The sequence below is a fragment of the Chrysoperla carnea genome, chromosome 4 (assembly GCF_905475395.1).
Source record: "Chrysoperla carnea chromosome 4, inChrCarn1.1, whole genome shotgun sequence".
NCBI classification, from domain to species: Eukaryota; Metazoa; Arthropoda; class Insecta; order Neuroptera; family Chrysopidae; genus Chrysoperla; species Chrysoperla carnea.
In genome coordinates, this window is record NC_058340.1 from 5,758,041 (window position 1) to 5,776,688 (window position 18,648).

Genomic DNA, 18,648 nt, shown 5'->3' on the forward strand with positions numbered 1-18,648 from the left:
CCCAGCGGTTTCAGATGTGCGTAGATCAATCAGTTAGTCGGTCGGTCGGTCAGTTTCTTATTTTATTTATATTACAATGTGTCGCATTTAAAATGAAGACACCCTCATATTTTCTTTATTTATAGAAATATCGATTTGAAATTTTGAACAGTCATATAGGGTGATAGGTCACATTTTTTAAGATATTTAACCGAAGTCTGAACTTGAAACTCAGCCTATTACAAATTGACAAATATGGCCGATTAATCAATGATGGTCAGGTATATCGAAAAAAAATTATTAGATTTCCATGACAAAATTTGCATTATTAATTTATTCGTTATTTTGGTCTTTACTCAAAATTATTACAAGTTAACATCAATTTGCCAATCAAATTGAAATAAATACAAATTATGTGCAAACCGACCAGTAAGAGATTAGTTTTGCAACTTAAATTGTAATTGTCTTTGTATTTTTTTTCATAGATGTGAATCTCCTGGCTCACACTGTTTTATAATACCACAAAATAAAAGTAAATTTTAGATATGTATTTTGAAAAACAACAGCTACGCACATATAAACCTTAACCTTGCATAAAATATCTATAACAGTGAAAATTAAAAACACTCACATTTCTTAAAAATGAATTTCATGACATTTTTTATAATAATTTTATTAAATATATTATGTTTAATTAGTGGAAATAGTTCAAATTTATCATTAGTAACTACAAATGATTCTGATGATGAATGGAATCAAATTGCACAAAATGTAAAATATTTTGTTTTGAAGTAAGCATTAAAAGTAGTCTAAGATAGGTTATAAGAAATGTACAGAGTAGGTCATTTGAACCTATAATGGCTAATAGCTCGTTTTGTAGTTAATCAATTAAATAATATTTCAAACAAAAGTTGCAATGTTTGATGGGGGACCTCATATTCTGACATCAGATTGGACTTAGTTCTTCGGGTTGATTTACGAGTCAATTTAAATCCTAAACGGTAAACGAGATAAAATAGTAAATTAAAAAGTTTATCCTCATAAAATAACAATTTTCATAAACGATTTTTTCGAAAATCGTCTACTTTCGGGGAAAATGTGACTTAAAAATATGTCATAATCGCATTTAATCAAAAGAAAACACACTAAAATTATCAATAAACTGAAGCGTATTTTGTTTCGATGAAATGCGAGAATAATAAATTTTTAAGTCGTATTTCCTCCAAAAGCTAACGTATTTCGAAAAAATGTTTTAAAGAAAAATTGTTGGTTTTTTTATGAGGATCAACTTTCTAATTTAAAGTGTTATCCTATCTCTTACCGTTTAGAATCTATAATGCCTATTTTGGCAAACCGAAGAACTAGGTCCAATCTGATGCCAGAACATGATGTCCCCCATGTTATTTTTTAATTGGCTAACTACAAAACGAGTAATTAGTCCTTATAGAAAGTCCTCAAAATAATTTAAGAAACTTTTTTCAGGACAACCGAAGACTTTGTGATTATAAATGCAACTACACCAGAAAAAATACTGGAATTGAATTTTTTTGACCCATCAAAAAGAACAATGGTTTTTAGTGGCGGTGTTGGGTCAGCATTTACTAAGGAAGTACTTGATGTATATGCACCCTATTTTAAAACATATTCCAATTTAAAAACATATAACTTTATTTTGTTATATCAAGCGTATTATTGTACAGAAATACTGAAATCAACATGTGGAGAAATAGTACGTAAATATTATTATTTAAAAATTTGAGTACCAAAACCAATGATGGGACAACCAATGCAACTACTTAGATAATTAAGGGTTTAAAATTATGGCCCGAATGAATTATTGTCCGGATTTCGAAATTATGATAAATTAAAATACATCTGTATATAAATTTTTGAAAGTTTTCTTTAATGAGTATAACTGAATTTTGAGACGATCTCATTAATTGCAATTATGTTTGCCTTTTTAAAATTTTCTTTCGATGAAGTTCTACTAAGTCTAACTCAATCAACTATTTAACATTGGTCTTAATAAATTATTGGATAAAAGAACCGTTGAGCGGGAAAGTCCCTTCGAGTTAACTGATTGTTCATTGAGAGCGCAAAATTCACTTGTCCAAGAAAATGGCTACTACATCCTTTGGAAACTTAGGATGACTTTGAACCGCCTTCTGCCTTCGATCTTAGAGCCTACCTCGCTCGGATTATGGTATGGATCACTTATTTTAAGTGGTAACATCTTCTTAGACAAATTTTCTTTCATTTATGTGGTAACATCTTATTGACCAACTTTGAATAATAAAACCAGACAATATTACAGTTTTCAATTTTAATAATAAGCTTTTAGACCCAAATAATTTCATCGAAATCAGTGCATTAACTTTTGTTTGATGTTCGAGCAAAGCAGGCAGGCAATTTTCTAATACTCCAGATAATTTGAATCGTTTATTTTAATTTTTTTAAGGTTGGTAAAGTGTTTGGTCCAGGAATTGATAAACTTATCACGCTGGGTTTGCCATCAGAAAAAATAGAATTCATGGGACATTCGGCAGGAGCCCATGTCGTTGCTGCTACAATTAAAAATATGAGGACACCCGTAAAATTATTAATCGGATTAGATCCGTCAACCACTGTTCAAACATTTCAACGCGGTTTAGCTGATTTTACGTTAGCTTTACGCACTGATTCAACCGTGTTAGGTAATATTAAATGGACTGCAGACTTGGAGCTGATTGCCAATAAAGGAATACATCCACAACCTGGATGCCCAACAAAAAATTGTGGTACTCTTGAGAATTGTGAATGCAGTCATCTATTAGCAGGCTCATACTGGCTAAGCATTGTTGAAAATCAAGATAAAGAATTATTTTTTGGTGTTAAATGTAATGAAACTGAATGCGACGACAATAATGTGGTACATATTACGCCAAGTCTAAGGTAATACATATATGCTCGTGTTCAAATTATTTGAAACCTTCCCATGCGTTTATATTAATTTTATTTTTAGAGAAAAGGGAACATATTATTTTAAAACATTAGATTCGCATCCGTATGGTTCAGGATTGAATGGAATCAAGAATATTATACCTACGAAAAACAGTACATTAAAAAGAGATTTCGTATCACTTTTATTTATAATCAATCTGTCAAAGTCTTAACTATTTAGTAAGTATTTGGTACAAAATTAAAAATAATGAATAAGATCAGTCATTTCAATTACAAAATATATTTTTTTTTAGATTTTGTTGAGAATTGATCGAGGTTTCGAGAAGAAAATAAGTTTGATTATTTATTTTACATCGAAAAGTTGTTAAACTACTGAAGTGAACTAATGAAGAATTCAGACAAAAAATTATTACAAGAGAAAAGATACCAGTATTTATTATTTTAGACATAATTTTAATGCAGTAAGTCATACAATTACCATAACGTGTTTTTTAATCTTATTTTGTAATCTTAAATAAAGCAAAAAAATTATGGTAGTAAGGAAAAAAGGTTGCATCTTTGAGATTTCAACTGTTTATACGGTTGTAACAACTTCGTACCGAAAAATCGACTACTAAGGAGAAGGAATGGGGTCTAAAAAATCAGTTTATTACGAATTTCAAAAAAACAATGCAACAAATAAAAAAAATTCATTGATTTATGAAAATTTTAAGATCACACAGTTTAAAAATAATATTTTAAGTCCTATTTAAGTTTTCTGCAATTAACTTTATCTTAAAAATGGTGCATCTTCGAAACTCTTAAAAAAATCAAAAAGTATTTTAAATATATTTTTGCCTAGAATATTTTCAAAAATAGTTTAAATCGTTCAAGCTAGTTTATTGAATAGTTTCGTATATTGGGTAACCCTCCAGAGACATTGTACCTTATTCATTCGTCATTGTACCTCATTAGTTTCTTGACAGACTTTTTACTCTATAAGACAAGCAACGTAGAGAATGATAGAGAATGATTATCTTTTTACTTTTTTTTTTCAAGTAAAGAGAAAAAAATTCCTACTGATAATAACATTATTTAGCGATTCAAAGAAAAAAACGATGCTTTTATTTATTTAAAAGTTGAATAATGTGTATCATAGTCGAAATCACTGAATATTTTGTTATACCATACTTTAAAAATACCTACACAAAAAATTTTAGGAATTTTAATTTTGAAAAGACACTAAGACCGTCTTTACCTTTGACCGCAAAACCACTGATACATGAGAATAGGTAAGTATCCACAAAAATTTTATTTTTTGACTTTTTAACACCTGAAACAAAATAAGGGGTGTTTTAAGTTTGATAGTTATGTGTGTCTGTCTAAATAGTTAAGTCTAAAGAAGAATAGAGAATCTCTAGTACTACGCTCTCTCTGATTTATATCCACGGAATTGCAAAAACGGAGCCAGATTCCACTCAATATTATTTCATTCATTTCGTTTAAAATATAACATAAAATTTGTTCCTCAATTGTCCCAGCTGTACATCAGTAGTGTGCGTTATATTTTTGTATATTAAATTGATTTTTATCGAATAGCCGAAGGAAATGGAGCTATTGCTTCTGTACAGATGATGGAATTTTGGAAATATTTATTATGTGTCTGTAAAGTCTCTAGCGCAATTTAAGTACGATTTGAATAAAATTTGATATCAAGAAGAGTTTTGGTATTCGAAAAGTCAAGTTAATGAGAAGAGTCGACAGATAAACCAGGAAGGGGGGCAAGGTACAAAATTTTGAATTTTTTGAAAAAATATTTTAAAATATTTGTTATAAATATTACTTTTGTAAATATTTCTCTAGGGTCTAGTTTTTGAAATAAAAATTCTTGAAAAACTAAAAATGCAATATTTTATATTAAGAAAAATATTTTTTTTCAATCTCTGAGGGAATTCTCTTAGCTAACGCAGCTCCTGCGCTACGATTTTTTTTTTGTAATTTACCTATTAAATAAAATATTACTTTCATTATGAACATTTCAAACAAAGTTGTGAAACAATTTAGTATTATTTATTTAAAAAAAACATTGCTACATATTTTAAATGGTAAAGCGTATTGAACATACCATTTTTATCCAATCAAGTTACACATAAATGTGGGGAAAAATATGGGAACCAAGAACATAAGCCAAATTGTTCTACCTTGCTTTTTCGACAAGTACAATATACTAACATAAAGTCAACAGAAGGTGAGCCGGAATCATGGTGTTTTTTAAATACAGCTTTCTAAGGAAATCTAAGAAAATAAAAACAACAGAAAAAAGACCCAGCAAGCACTTTAAATCGTTATTAAATATTCCCCGCAATATTAGATAGGAAAATTGCTTTCCGTAAAATTTTTTGTAACCCACCCTAAAATTTTCTTTGATTCATTCTGATCAAAAGCTCTCTCGGCCACAACAATTTTTAACGAATAGTTTCCGAGATTAAAGGGCGATTTTAGGCGATTAAAGTTACACATATATTATATTTATAGTACATATATGACTAGAGAAATGGCTTTCTGTGAAACTTTTGCAAACCGCCTTCAAAATGTTCTTCGTAACGTTCTGATCAAAAGCTTTCACAGCCACAAAAATTTTTAACGGGTAGTTTTCGAGCTATGGGCAATAGCTATATGGCCCGTAATTCGAAAACTACTCCTTAAAAAGTTTCGTGGTTAGAGAGTTTTTGTTGAGAAAGATATTAAGAACATTTTTGAGGTGGTTTGGAAAAGTTTCACAGAAAGCCATTTTCCTAGTCATATACTAAAAATATAATATATTCGTAGCTTTGATTACCATTAGCTCGAAACCTTTTGAGCTTTTGATTAGAATGATCCAAATAACATGCTATATACAGGGTATGTAAATGATGATCCCAAGTACCAGCACTCGACCTTATATATAAAATTTATGTAGATTTTCAATTTAGAAGTAAAATAAAAATAAAAATTCTCATGTATATATATGTTAAATAAAATACATTTCATTTTAAAATTTTCAGTTTTGTAACTTTTACACTTAACTGAAGCTTTGGACAATGTGTCAAAGTGAATTATCCATGCTTGAGATCACAGTAAGTACATAGGTACGTCTATCTAGTTTACAGATTCAGATGTCTATCATACCATAAAATGTTTTACTGTTGTCATATTGCAACAGAGACTACACGTGTTTTATAAAATCATTCACTTAGGATTTCCCTTTAGAAAAAATCTGATGTAGGCATCACATGACTTCCTAATACGCTAATAAATTAAATGTCTTGTTTAGGGTGTAAAAATATTAGTTTTGCATTCGATTTTCGACGAATTTACTAAGTATGGAAAAATTTTTCAAATAAGAATTGTTTCTTATTAAATAAAGATTATCTTATTTTTAGCAATAACTAATAGTCAGGTAGACCATTGGAGCCAGAAATGCAGCAGAACGTAATCCAGAAGTGTACAAGAACATTTAAAAGCATTTGAAGGAGACGTTATTTTATCTCCTAAAAGCTATTTTTTGACGATTCCAAATATAAAGCCACACTGTATGTCCAGACTTAACGCAAAGATGTCAGCGTCACAAGTAAAAAAATGTTAACTAATGCCTGTTATACTTGGCTGATTTTTTCATTGAATGAAAAGAGAAAAATAACTACTTTATTAAACATTTTAAAGTGTTGTGCACATATTTGTCTCCTTAGTCTTTTACTTAAACGACTTAGTGGCACAAATACTTAACTACTATTATTTAACTTTTTTTGATAGGACAAGTATTTACGCCGTAAATCGCAAAAAACCGTTTGCCATCCCTCTAAAACCTTACCTCTCTTCACCGGCAAAAATTCAGCTGTTGGATTTTTTACCCAACATTTGAAATTAATGATCGATTGCATTAATGATCGCATCGATGCCTAATTCGATGTTGCGATGGATGTGTAGCAATGCAAGTCCGGTAAGTCTGTCTTCTGCCATAGTTGATCTCAACCAAGTTTTGAGGCGACGGAGAGTTGCATAAGGTTATTCTGGCTTTGTTTTTAATTCATTCAAAAAATTCAGTTTGCTTTGTTTAGTTGGTTATTTTTGTTATTTTTGATTTTTTTTAATCTTGTGATCCCCTCCTGAAAAAAATTCTAGAACCGCGCCTGGGAAAGGTGCAAAATATAATCCGACGAATATTTAAAGCATAAGTAAAAAAAAACAGTGTTTGCTTTTGTCCAAGATTCAAATATGTATACAGTAGTTTTCCTGTTAGGAGTATTTAAACTCTATAGCTTACTTGAATCTACAAAAAGGTAAACCACGAATTAAAAGAATAAATAAGATTTTGTTTACAAACATCAAGTTGTCTAACAGAATCAATTGAATTGCAAAAAGTAAGCAAAACAAAAAAATTCGTACACTAAATCGATACCCATTGTGATAACAAAACAAACTTACCTTAAAATTCATAAAAGAAAAAAACAGCTGAATGAAAAGCTTCGTTTATCAACGCCCCATGTGCAAATATGGATACCTAACCTCTGTATACAAAAACACATGGGCAAAAGTATGTATCTTACTCTCACTTCCATGCTAATAACTAATATCTTTAAGTCAATAATATTTAAGCAATTTTATGTGAATTATTTGCAAATTGTTATAAAATCAATTTTGCTACATTTTGCTGAATTTTTGCTCCCGTTTGCTCATACATGGTTTAAAACATATAAAACTTTTATGATACCATGTATATATGAAATATACATAGTATATTAAGTTTAGTCCCAAGTTTGAAACGCTTAAAAATATTGATGCTACGAAAAAAATTTTGGTAAGCGTACAGGTAAACGGAATTTTTCTCGAGCGGAAGATCGATCGCATGCATACAGAGTTATATCTAAAAATAAGTCTTACTATTAGACGTTTCCAAATGTTAAATTGAAAACAGAAAGTGCATATTTTGCTTTTAAAATATTGTAATGCTTTGGTTAAAAATGACATAAAATGATTCTTTTAAAATTGTTTTCCACCTGCGGAAGTCACTTGGTTTGTTGTACATAATATTTTAAATAAAATTATCGCAAAGTATATAAAATTTTCAAGTGGCATTAAAAATAATTTTCCGTAATGGATTTCCATAGTGGTAGCGAGTTAACAACATTTTCTTTATTTTATTTTATTTTAAAAAGATTTTCATAAAAAATGAAACAGACTTCAAAAAAGGATGCACAAAGGATGTAAAAAATAAAATTATTATTTATACTATCAAATTTTTGTAATTTTTTTTTCTGTTTTTCGAAATAAACGTTCTTAGATCGATTTCTATGGAATAGAAGTAAACTTCAAAAGGTAATTGCTGAGGAGGAAATTATTTTTATAATTTTATTAAATTATTTTTTGTTCAAAATTATAACACGCTGCTCGGTTATTAAACAGAATTCTATTAAACAGAAACATTAAAATCGGTCCACAATGGAAGACATTATGATGCATAAAATATAAAACCTCCTCATGAATAATTTTTTTGAAGTCCGCTTAAAACGTATAACGATCACTGTTTTCAAGTATTTACACTGTAGAAAAGCTCTTGAAGAAATTGAGGATGCATGTAAAATTATTTGAAAAGAATGATAAAATAATGGACCAAGAGGCAGAATAAAAAAGGAAATACACTTCCGGAAAGAACACACAGTTTCCTTACTTATTAATATATCTTTGATAAATGTAGTAGCTTTAAGTTAATGACGATTTTCGCCAAAAAAGTAATTCGTGGTCGGTGTTTTCCGATTTATATAAACCAATAGAGTCTAGTTGGGCTGAAAATATTAATGTTTTTTATAATATTTCATTTGACGTTAATAGCACCTCAACTAATATCTCTGAGCGGTGATATACTATTTGTAAAACGTTAATTAATGAAAAAAATTTAAAAAGTTTATAATGAAAAAAAACTATTCCTTAAAACCCCTCTATAAAAATGGTCTGATATCATTTTTTCCAAAAATTTTCATCGATTTTCGCTGATAACCGTGTTTTTTGTGGCTCTATGACTAATTGTTGTCGAGAATTTTATTTGCTTCAAAAAATGTTCTAATAATTTTTTTGTGAGTCCTATAGTTTGTCAGATAAACCATAAAAACCATTTGTATCCCTTTTCCAAGATGGTAGCCGTGGGAAATGGGTCGCAACCACTCAAACTTGGATTTAACTTTACACTAACACTCTCAAGTGGACGTACAACGAAGGATCAATTGACAAAACAATTTTTGCCTTAGTCTTTGGTGTTTGTACACTGTCCAATACATTTGCTTAAATCTTCTAACACCAGGAAATTTTCCATTGCGAAAGACCATTCTTCATAGTTTTCACGACCTCCTAGCTTCGACTCTTACCATGTATATATGAAATATACATAGTATATTAAGTTTAATCCCAAGTTTGTAACGCTTATAAATATTGATGCTACGAAAAAAATTAGTCCATTTCCGGTTGTCTGTCTGTCCGTCTGTCATCATGATTACTCAAAAACGAAAAGAGATATCAAGCTGAAATTATTATAGCGTGTTGAGGACGTAAAAAGTGAGGTCAAGTTGGTAAATGAGCAACATAGGTCAATTGGGTCCGTAGGACCCATTTTGTAAACCGTTAGAGATAGAACAAAAGGTATTCGAAAGGATTTGTGGATGAAATAATAATACATTTGTTCTGTTAGACTATTCTTGAGATCTTTGAAATACGTATCCAGTTAACTACATATTGTACCTGCAGATGGCATGCATGAAATTATCTTTAGATGTTGCCAAGTGATCAAATAAAACTTCAAAAGCCAGATCTCTTTTTATTTAAACGCCTACATGTATCGAAAATTGAAAGGGGCTTGTTTCAACGGTAAGAGATTTGATTGTTCTATATGTTTTTTATACTATTCGCTCCGTGCGTGAGTTTCGTTTCCATGGTAACGATACACTATTTTAATAATTGAATTGTATGGATGCATATATAATTGTATGGATTGCATTTAAGACTTACATTGAAAATTTAATATTATTGTCTCACAAATTTAAATAAATAATTATGCTAATTTACATTTGAAAAATAATATTTGTGGAATTTGATTTCTTATTTTCACAATTTTTAATGCATTAAATTTAATTAATTCGTGTTTTACAATAATTTTAATTTGACATTTCTATAACATTAACATGTAAAGAACTGCAAATTAGTAATAACAGTCCCCTTTAACGCCAAATTTTTTCACTGGAAGCACTGGCATCGATTTTATTGTCCCTACCATGACTACGCACACAACGAATAGGCACTGCATATCTGCCATTAATAATGATTACTCTACTCTTTATTATCTTTAACTCTTTAAGACTAATAAATTTCTTTTTGCTTAAATCTTTTACTTTAAAACTTTAAAATCATCAGTGGCATAAGCAATTATCCCTTAATTTAAGGTGGTACAAATTTTATCCGATTAATTTTCGAAGATATTAGCATGCCATACATGATACGGAGCTTGATAATCTTAGCTAATTTATTATTTATAAACACATTATCCTTTCTTATGATACCTATATTTTGTATTAGACTTGAAAATACCAGCTGATATTACATAGTTAATGTACACTCTGTGTCACAAAAAAGGCACATCCTTTCTCATACTAATTGTTATTATATATTGTAACATTATATGTAAATTTCATGTACCGTTACAGTAATATCACTTTGAATGGTTCAACTTTTGCGTTTATTTTGTGAAAGCTTATCCAGAGAAACCTGGTTAAGTGAGCCTTCAAAGTAACTGCAAACTCACTCACTTTTAGAGGTATTCCACTAACCCAGTGTCTCAAATATCCAGGTAAAAATAAATATCTGTCTCATTTACAGAGGGTTCCATTAATAGAATTCAGAATACAGCTTATTTCCGTTATAGAGGTGCGATTATTAAATAAAATAATGTATTCAATGCATTGGCAACATTTGTTAACTTCAACAGCGTTACTTTCTCCACAAATTGCTTTGAAAACTAAACATTTTCTTTTTGAAACCCTTCTAACCAACCATTACTGCTACAAAAATTATGAATACCGAGCCTTCGCGCGAAGTTTCTTAACCCATGTTAGCAAACACTGTTCAAGTTCAGGATATTCTTATATACCTGTAGGTTTTAGTTTTCCTTGTCTTTCAGAACATTGTGATTAATTTTTATCTTTATTTTAAATTATTCTACAATCTTTATTTAAATTATTCTGTATTCCCACTTTCATAAACGGATATAAACTTCACTTTTTCACGTATTGATAACGATTTGGGTCTTTTTTTGGCATTTATCAAATAAACATCCGTATGATAGAAAAGCAAAATTAAAATTGAAGGTCATTGAGGCTCAAAATTAATATAAGTAAGTAAACAAACAAAGCCATACTACCTCAGTTCTCAATTACAGAGGTTAATGCATATAAAATTCACTCGCTGTCTCAGTTATAGAGTTAACTTTGACCATAAAATCGAAAGAACGAATCCCAGATATAGAGGTTTACTTTAGTTCCACTAACAGAGGTAATTCAGTGCCAAAGTGCTGGGACCTCAGCATGAGTTCTAGTTATGGAGATTTCTCACTTATCCAGGTCCCACTTAACCTTAAGTTTCACTGTTTATATGTATATATAGAAACGATTTTATCAGTTTAAAAAGATCTCGATTACCGTACTTTAGCATTAAGACGGTTCTATACACATTTTTCAATGGTGTGAAATCATTATTAGATTGGCGTGAAACTTTCTAATTTTTTTAAGAATTGTCTTAAATTGGTGGAAAAAAATATTTATAAAGAAAAGCGGTTTTCTAGATAAGAATGGTTAAAGTTACATTTGAATTTCAAGCACTGCGATTATACCCTTTACTCTATCGATTTGAAATTTGGATATGCAGTAGGTAATCATGTTCTATCTGCCCTGGGTAGTTTTATTTTTGAAAATCCTGTTTTCGGAGGTGAACAATGAAAATTTTCCCAAATTTATAAGGTATAGTGGAAAACAAAATGGTAACTAAGAGTGAACAATGAAAATTGTGAAAATTAACAGGATTTACGAAAAATAAAAGTAACCAGGGCAAAGGCATAATATGAGTACCTATAACGAGTCCAAATTTCAAATCGCTAGAGTAAAGGGTATAATCGCAGTGCTTAAAATTCAATTGTAACTTTAACCATTCTTATCTGGAAAACCGCTTTTCTTTATAAATTATTTTTTCAACTAATTAATATTTAAGAAGAGTCTTAAAAAAATTATAAAGTTTTACGCCAATCAAATAATGATTTCACGCCATGGAAAAATGTATATAGAACCGTCTTTGTGAGGACAACACTTTGGTTAGGTTTAGAAAAAATTTACTAATAAGGTAGTTGGAAAACTCTTAAAGCTAAATCCACCATATGGATATCATCTTCTTAGCTTTAAATAGGAAACACATTTTAAGCAACACATTTGTTATTTTATTTTGATTTAGGTTATATTCATTTTCACATTTAATATGAAGGTGTCAAGACGTTAATACCTTTTTCATAACTTCATTTTTATATGTATCCAAATAAATAATAATAATGAAATATATATATGTACTTAAAACAATGTTATTTCAGTTTAAAAACAACAAAAAAACAAAACTCAATAAAAGAAAACAATACATAAAAGACCACCTGTTGTTTTTAACACTACAGGTGGCCTTCTTATGTTCGCTTCTTAACGTTATCCAAAAAATATTGAAACGAAAAATGTGTGGAAGAAAATAAATAAATTCAAAACGTAAATTGAAGAAATGTTGTAGACATGTTGAAAATAAAATACTGTTAGTTGTCACATCTTTGTGTTAACTACACCCCATCATATATTTTATCCTAAATTCAGTATGTTTTACTTCAAATCTAGAGCGTCAGGGCAATTTCGGGTAAAAAGATTGATTTTTTTTTAAAATATGAAGTTAAACTGAGGCTAAATCAATTCTGAAAATTTTAGAGAGGGGTTGTCTGACTATTTAAATAAATAAATGACTTCAAAAGTAGGCATATTTAATATTGGTCTTATAAGAAAACTGTACGTCCTTAAATGAGCTACCGGTATGGGTGCCGGGACCCAGGGACATTCCAGGAAATTGTGATATCGAGGAACTTGCTAGAAATGGCACAATGCTGCCGGATACCAGCATCAATAAATATCCAGGATTTCCATCTGCGAACTGCAAGTTGCTCCTCAAAGAGGATAAAAAGGCATTCGTAGGCGTTATGAAGATCTTATATAACTTCAAAAGGCCTCTGTTAGCAAAGTTGTTGCGGCTATTACAGGACACTGGTTGGGCGGCAGGCATGCTGAACGCGTAAGCCTGGCAGTGTATCACGGCTACTACACTAAAAATAATTAAGTGTAAGATAAATGTTCATTATTACGGGGTAGTACGTTATTCCGGGAGTTTTTTATTTTAATCAAAAATGAGAAACGCTATATAAATTTTTATTTAAAAAAAATTCAGAGCCTCTAGAGTGCATTATGCCTAAACATCCCGTAATATAGTACATTTACCTTGAGTGTCAAGAAATTATAATAAAACCATCAGATTAAGAAAACCCCGCAAGATTTTGATCAGCATTTTCAAAAATCCACTAAACATCTACAGTGAAAATCTAACGTGCTCGATTTACTTTCCTTTTCTTCCATTTTTAACCTTTCCGTACAGCTACCCTACCGCCTAAACCGACTGATTCAATATATTTCCTTTATCAGAGATACGTTGGAGTATACTTCTATCAAACCCCAAAGTGGCACTGAACAAGAGATATATATGTATATGCACTCATATCTACACTCTCTCTTGCTCAGTGCTACATTGCATTGGTTTGATAGAACTTACAGTTTCAATATCTGACGCCCTTTTTTTCTTAAAATTATTAAAATTGCATATTTAGCATCAGGGGCTTCCCTACCATTACTATCTTTCCAAAATAACATTCTTAATAATTGATGATGTAAGTTAGATTAGTTTACATTGGCTGTCCACGAAGGATACACTTAGGCTATAGAGCCCATTGTGATACCATATTTATGTTTTACCACCTTTTCCGCTGACAATTTCATTTATCAGCTCCTCAACTATTTCAGAGGCTGAGTGCAGCTATTTCACGTATATACCATGAAGTACATCAGCCCATCACAGCTATTAATTCATTTAATTTTTTTATTGTGATTACGTGAATCGAACCCCCTACCCTAGGCATACCATGAACGAAATTGGTTACGCTCTGTTATTTAAGTTAAAAGTTCCTAGAAAAAATTTTTCTGAAATTATCCTTTCTTCTCAATTGGTATGCATTATATGACGTTATAATGAAGTTTTTTTTAAACCAAAAACCGAATTCAAGGTTAAATGTGCTTTTCTTAAAATTGTAAGCCAAACTTTTCTTAAAAATGTAAATTTATTGAGTTGGTAAAAGGAACGGTATAATATCAAACATAAAATAAAATTGCTTGAAATAATTGTGAAAAAGTTCTTGTCTTCATCATATTTCATATAAATAATAATTATATACTTTTACTTCATCAAATTCCTTCCGATACAAAAAAAAAAGTTACGTAACAGGAAAATACACCTAGTATTTCATTGTTATAATAAAATCATATAGTTTTAAAACAATTTATAAAAGCTAGTTTTATCACTTAATTTTTTGTTTCATTTCTATTGTAATAAGAAGAAGTATTTATGTGGTGTTTTGTTTTATTCTAGAATCTAGGCTATTGTTTAGAAAAAATATTATAGGACACGTGTAGTTCTATTGTTAATGGAAGAATTTTGTAAATTTAAAGTTTTAGTGTCTTGTTTCGTAGGATTGAATTAACTCCTTATAATTTTATATATGAACAAGTGAAAACAAACAATTGACTCAGTTAATTGTTGAAGTACCATGCTTAGAAAGTGTTGATTACTCTATCACATTACACATACATATATGTCACACATACATAACTGATATATTTGATAAGGAACATTTTTTGCGTTTAAACTTTTGTTCTATCTCTAACGGTTTACAAAGATTGGTCCTACGGACCCAAGATCCAATTGACCTTTGTTGCTCATTTACAAACTCGGCCTTACTTTTTACGTCCTGAGTACGCTGTAAAAATTTCAGCTTGATACCTTTTTTCGTTTTTGAACTATCGAGTCCACAGACGGACGGACAACTGGAAATGGACTAATTAGGTGATTTTATATATGAACACCTATTCCAAAGTTTTGTTGGTAGCATCAATATATTCGAGCGTTACAAACTTGGGACAAAACTTAGTATACCTTGCATATTACATATATGCATGGTATAAACAGAAATTTATCAACCAGCAAACTCATACTAGAAATGGGTTTTTATTTATTGGCCTATGTGTCTGTAAGTTATTTCTAAACTTTCAAACAGTATTTTTTTGAGGAAGAAACATAGATATAAAGTGGTAAACTATATTAGGAATAGTATTTAGGATTTTTTTTAGAATAGCCTTTTTGACTATTAGTCATTTTGAATTTTAAGTAGTATTTTAAGACATTATAAAATGTTTGAAGTTATGATTTCATACTTATATAGAATACGTAAAAAAAGTTTTTGTAAATTGTAAATCAAAACCGCTCTGGCTAAAATGTTAACAAAAACTGTTTTGTAATGTTCGGTTCATGCCAAAAGATATTTCAATAACTTTGTCTCAACTCAAAGTCAACAAAAAATGCATCCTTATATGAATTGACTCCACGTCCAAAAACGTTGTTCAAAAAATTTCATTTACGCCTGGCATAGTTATTTAGAACTGGAAGCTTGCAGATTACACTTAAAGTTAAATGAGAAATTATGTAATGTAGATTACGAAAATTTTCTAGAATCTTTTCATGATATGCATCGCGTAATCGCTCATAAAATGAAATAGAAATTAAAAAACTACGGAACAAGTTTCAAAAACTATGCTCTCACAAAAATTGCCTCCAGCAAAACCATTTCCTAACTAAAAACTTATACAAAAAAAATTTACTTTTTTATTTCGAGTATCGTGGTATTTATTTCAATACCTATGTCTCAACTCGATACAACAACAATTCATCCTTATATGATATGTAATACTTTATTGACAATTATGAAATCGATAAATCTGCACAAGAAATATTTAAAAAATTTTTAATTAACTTTTTACCAATTTCATTTGAAAAATAAAAAAAAAAATTGTTTTTCTGAGATGTTTTACGTTTGTGTATACAAATGTCTACGTTATTTGATATTCGAAATTTCGTATATCTCAATATTTCTGTCTTAATATTGGTTTATATTAATTATAGTATATAATTTGAATATTGTGTTACATATCGGTATGAGACATGGTATCAAATATTTTTATCTTCCAACATTTAGGCAAAGTAAAATAGAAAATATTCCTATTTAGGTTGTGTAAAATAAATTTTTGTTTGTACATACAATGTGCTCAGGTCTAAATACCAAAAGAAGCATACTCAAATCACGTTTAAAAAAGTTCCAGAATAATTAAATTAAAATCAGCATATATAAACATTTTAGTTGACTGTATAGCTTTGTGGGCGGAATTGACATAAAATTTTTATTTTCATTTTATTTGACCATTATTATTTTATTGTAAAATTATATATTTAGATAAAAAAAAAATCAAAATCTTAGAATGTTGTTTTGTTATACAAATCTATTTAAATATTTTTTGCATTTTAGTCTTCCATTATTTATTTTTCTTTTTGGTTCACATGTAATAAAAATAACCTTATTTATATGTAAATATTATTATTTTATGAATACAAAAGAAAAAGTGATGAAAAAGAACGGACGGCACTTATATATAATAAGTGCCGTCCGTTATATTATATAAGTCGAAGGATGTCACTTTTAAGGGGCGAAGTACTAACTTCCTGATAAATCCAATTAGACAATCAGAAGATATTTAATAATAGGATACTGAACAAAAGACAATATTTTCCCCCCAACAGTAGAAAATTTCGATTTTATTAATATTTATTGAGAAAATCCATATTATGTATTCTCCAAAATAATCAATTGTTCTAAAAGTAGTTTTGAACAGATCAAAACGTAAGGATTTGACAAAATTTTCGACTTTCGAAGTGCAAGCAATGACTTCCTATCAGTAAGTTAAAAATACAGATAAAATTGTGAATATAAAATATATAAAATACAAATAAAAATTATATTTCAGTTTGATCTTTTAAACATACATAATATGCATGTAGATTTAATTTTTTAGGATGCCGTGTGTGGTTTTTCCGATAGTATTTATTGAGGATCTTCAGATTTCCTGTAGGAAAAATTTTTCACTAATATGTTGAAACTCTAGCCTTGCCAGAAATACGACAAATATATATAACTTTTTATAAATAATTTTTATAACTCTTGTCCGAAACTTTACTCTCACGGTGACAAAACTATCTAACTATTAGTTTTCGAGAAACGGTCGATCAAAGCTATACCTACATATATTATATTTATAGTACCTATATGACGAGGACAAGGGCTTTCTGTGAAACTATTCCAAATCGCCCCCAAAATGATCTTCGGATCGTTCTGATTTTAATCTTTCAAGGTCACAAAATGTTTTAACGAGTAGTTTACGGGCTATATAACTATAATATATATGTGGCTTTGATTTCCGTAGCTCGAGAACTATGCGTTAAAAAATTTGGTGGCCGTGAGAGCTTTTGATCAATACGATCTGAAGAATATTTTGAGGGTGGTTTGAAAATGTTTCAGAGAAATCCATTTTTCTAGTCATATACTAAAATTAAAATATATTTGTAGCTTTGACTTTGATCGCCGGTAGTTCGAAAACTACTCGTAAAAATTTGCTGTGGTCGTGATAGTTTTTGATCTGAATGATCCAAAGAACATTTACGAATGGGTTAGAAAAAGTTTCACAGAATGTCATTTTCCTATCTAATATTACGGGGTCCTTTCAGCTTGCCATGTATTTCGGAGATACAGTGATCCTCTGCAAGATTGTTGCAAGCGTTCTTTAATGCCGTTATGAATAATAATGAATTAGAACGGAACCCCTACTAACATTTAAAGATAGTGATGTTGAAATGAAAGAAAAGTAAATAAACAAAACAATAGACATCCACATTTTAATCCCTCTTGGACAATATTTGTATAGCTAGTGCGATCATATTTGTCATTGTCAGCTACTTTTCACTAAATTCTTTGAGAAAAATAATGACAAACATTGCTGTCAGTCCACATTTATGTATACGTATCAAATACCACTGACTAGAAAGCATTAGATTGTGGTTTAAATAAAATTATCATAGTTAAATATGAATTGGATTTAAACTAACTATTTAAATCAAAAGAGAATTATGGTTGTGATTAATTTTTTGAGATTTTCATGTTCTTATTATTGTTTCCAATTTCAGCTTAATATCTTTTTTCGTTTTTGAGTTATCGTGTTCACAGACGGACAGACGGACGGACAACCGAAAATGGACTAATTAGATGATTCTATGAACACCTTTACCAAACTTTTGTTCTATCTCTAACGGTTTACAAGAAGGGTCCTACGGACCCAAGACCCAATTGACCTATGATGCTCATTTACGAACTTGACCTCACTTTTTACGTCCTGAGTACGTTGTAAAAATTTCAGCTCGATATCTTTTTTTGTTTTTGAGTTATCGTGTCCACAG

The 18,648-nt window shown here is 29.7% G+C and overlaps 2 protein-coding genes across 2 annotated transcripts in view; one reads left to right on the forward strand and one right to left on the reverse strand.

Annotated features, from left to right (window-relative positions):
* The window catches only part of LOC123297244 (tachykinins), a 163,510-nt gene that overhangs the window by 77,273 nt on the left and 67,589 nt on the right, over nucleotides 1-18,648 (reverse strand). The gene's annotated exons all lie outside the window — the stretch shown is intronic.
* LOC123297245 lies at nucleotides 759-3,236 on the forward strand. The gene is made up of 5 exons (XM_044878832.1): nucleotides 759-770; nucleotides 1,462-1,708; nucleotides 2,438-2,910; nucleotides 2,981-3,138; nucleotides 3,213-3,236. Exons 2-4 carry the CDS (start codon nucleotides 1,547-1,549, stop codon nucleotides 3,129-3,131), a joined length of 786 nt encoding a protein of 261 aa, XP_044734767.1. The 5' UTR covers nucleotides 759-770; nucleotides 1,462-1,546; the 3' UTR covers nucleotides 3,132-3,138; nucleotides 3,213-3,236.

Coding starts and splice junctions, on each gene's coding strand:
- LOC123297245 (XM_044878832.1), top strand. CDS start 1,547: ATGGTTTTTAGTGGCGGTGTTGGGTCAGCATTTACTAAGGAAGTACTT. Junction 1,709..2,437: donor AATCAACATGTGGAGAAATA/GTACGTAAATAT, acceptor AATTTTTTTAAG/GTTGGTAAAGTGTTTGGTCC. Junction 2,911..2,980: donor CATATTACGCCAAGTCTAAG/GTAATACATATA, acceptor TTTTATTTTTAG/AGAAAAGGGAACATATTATT.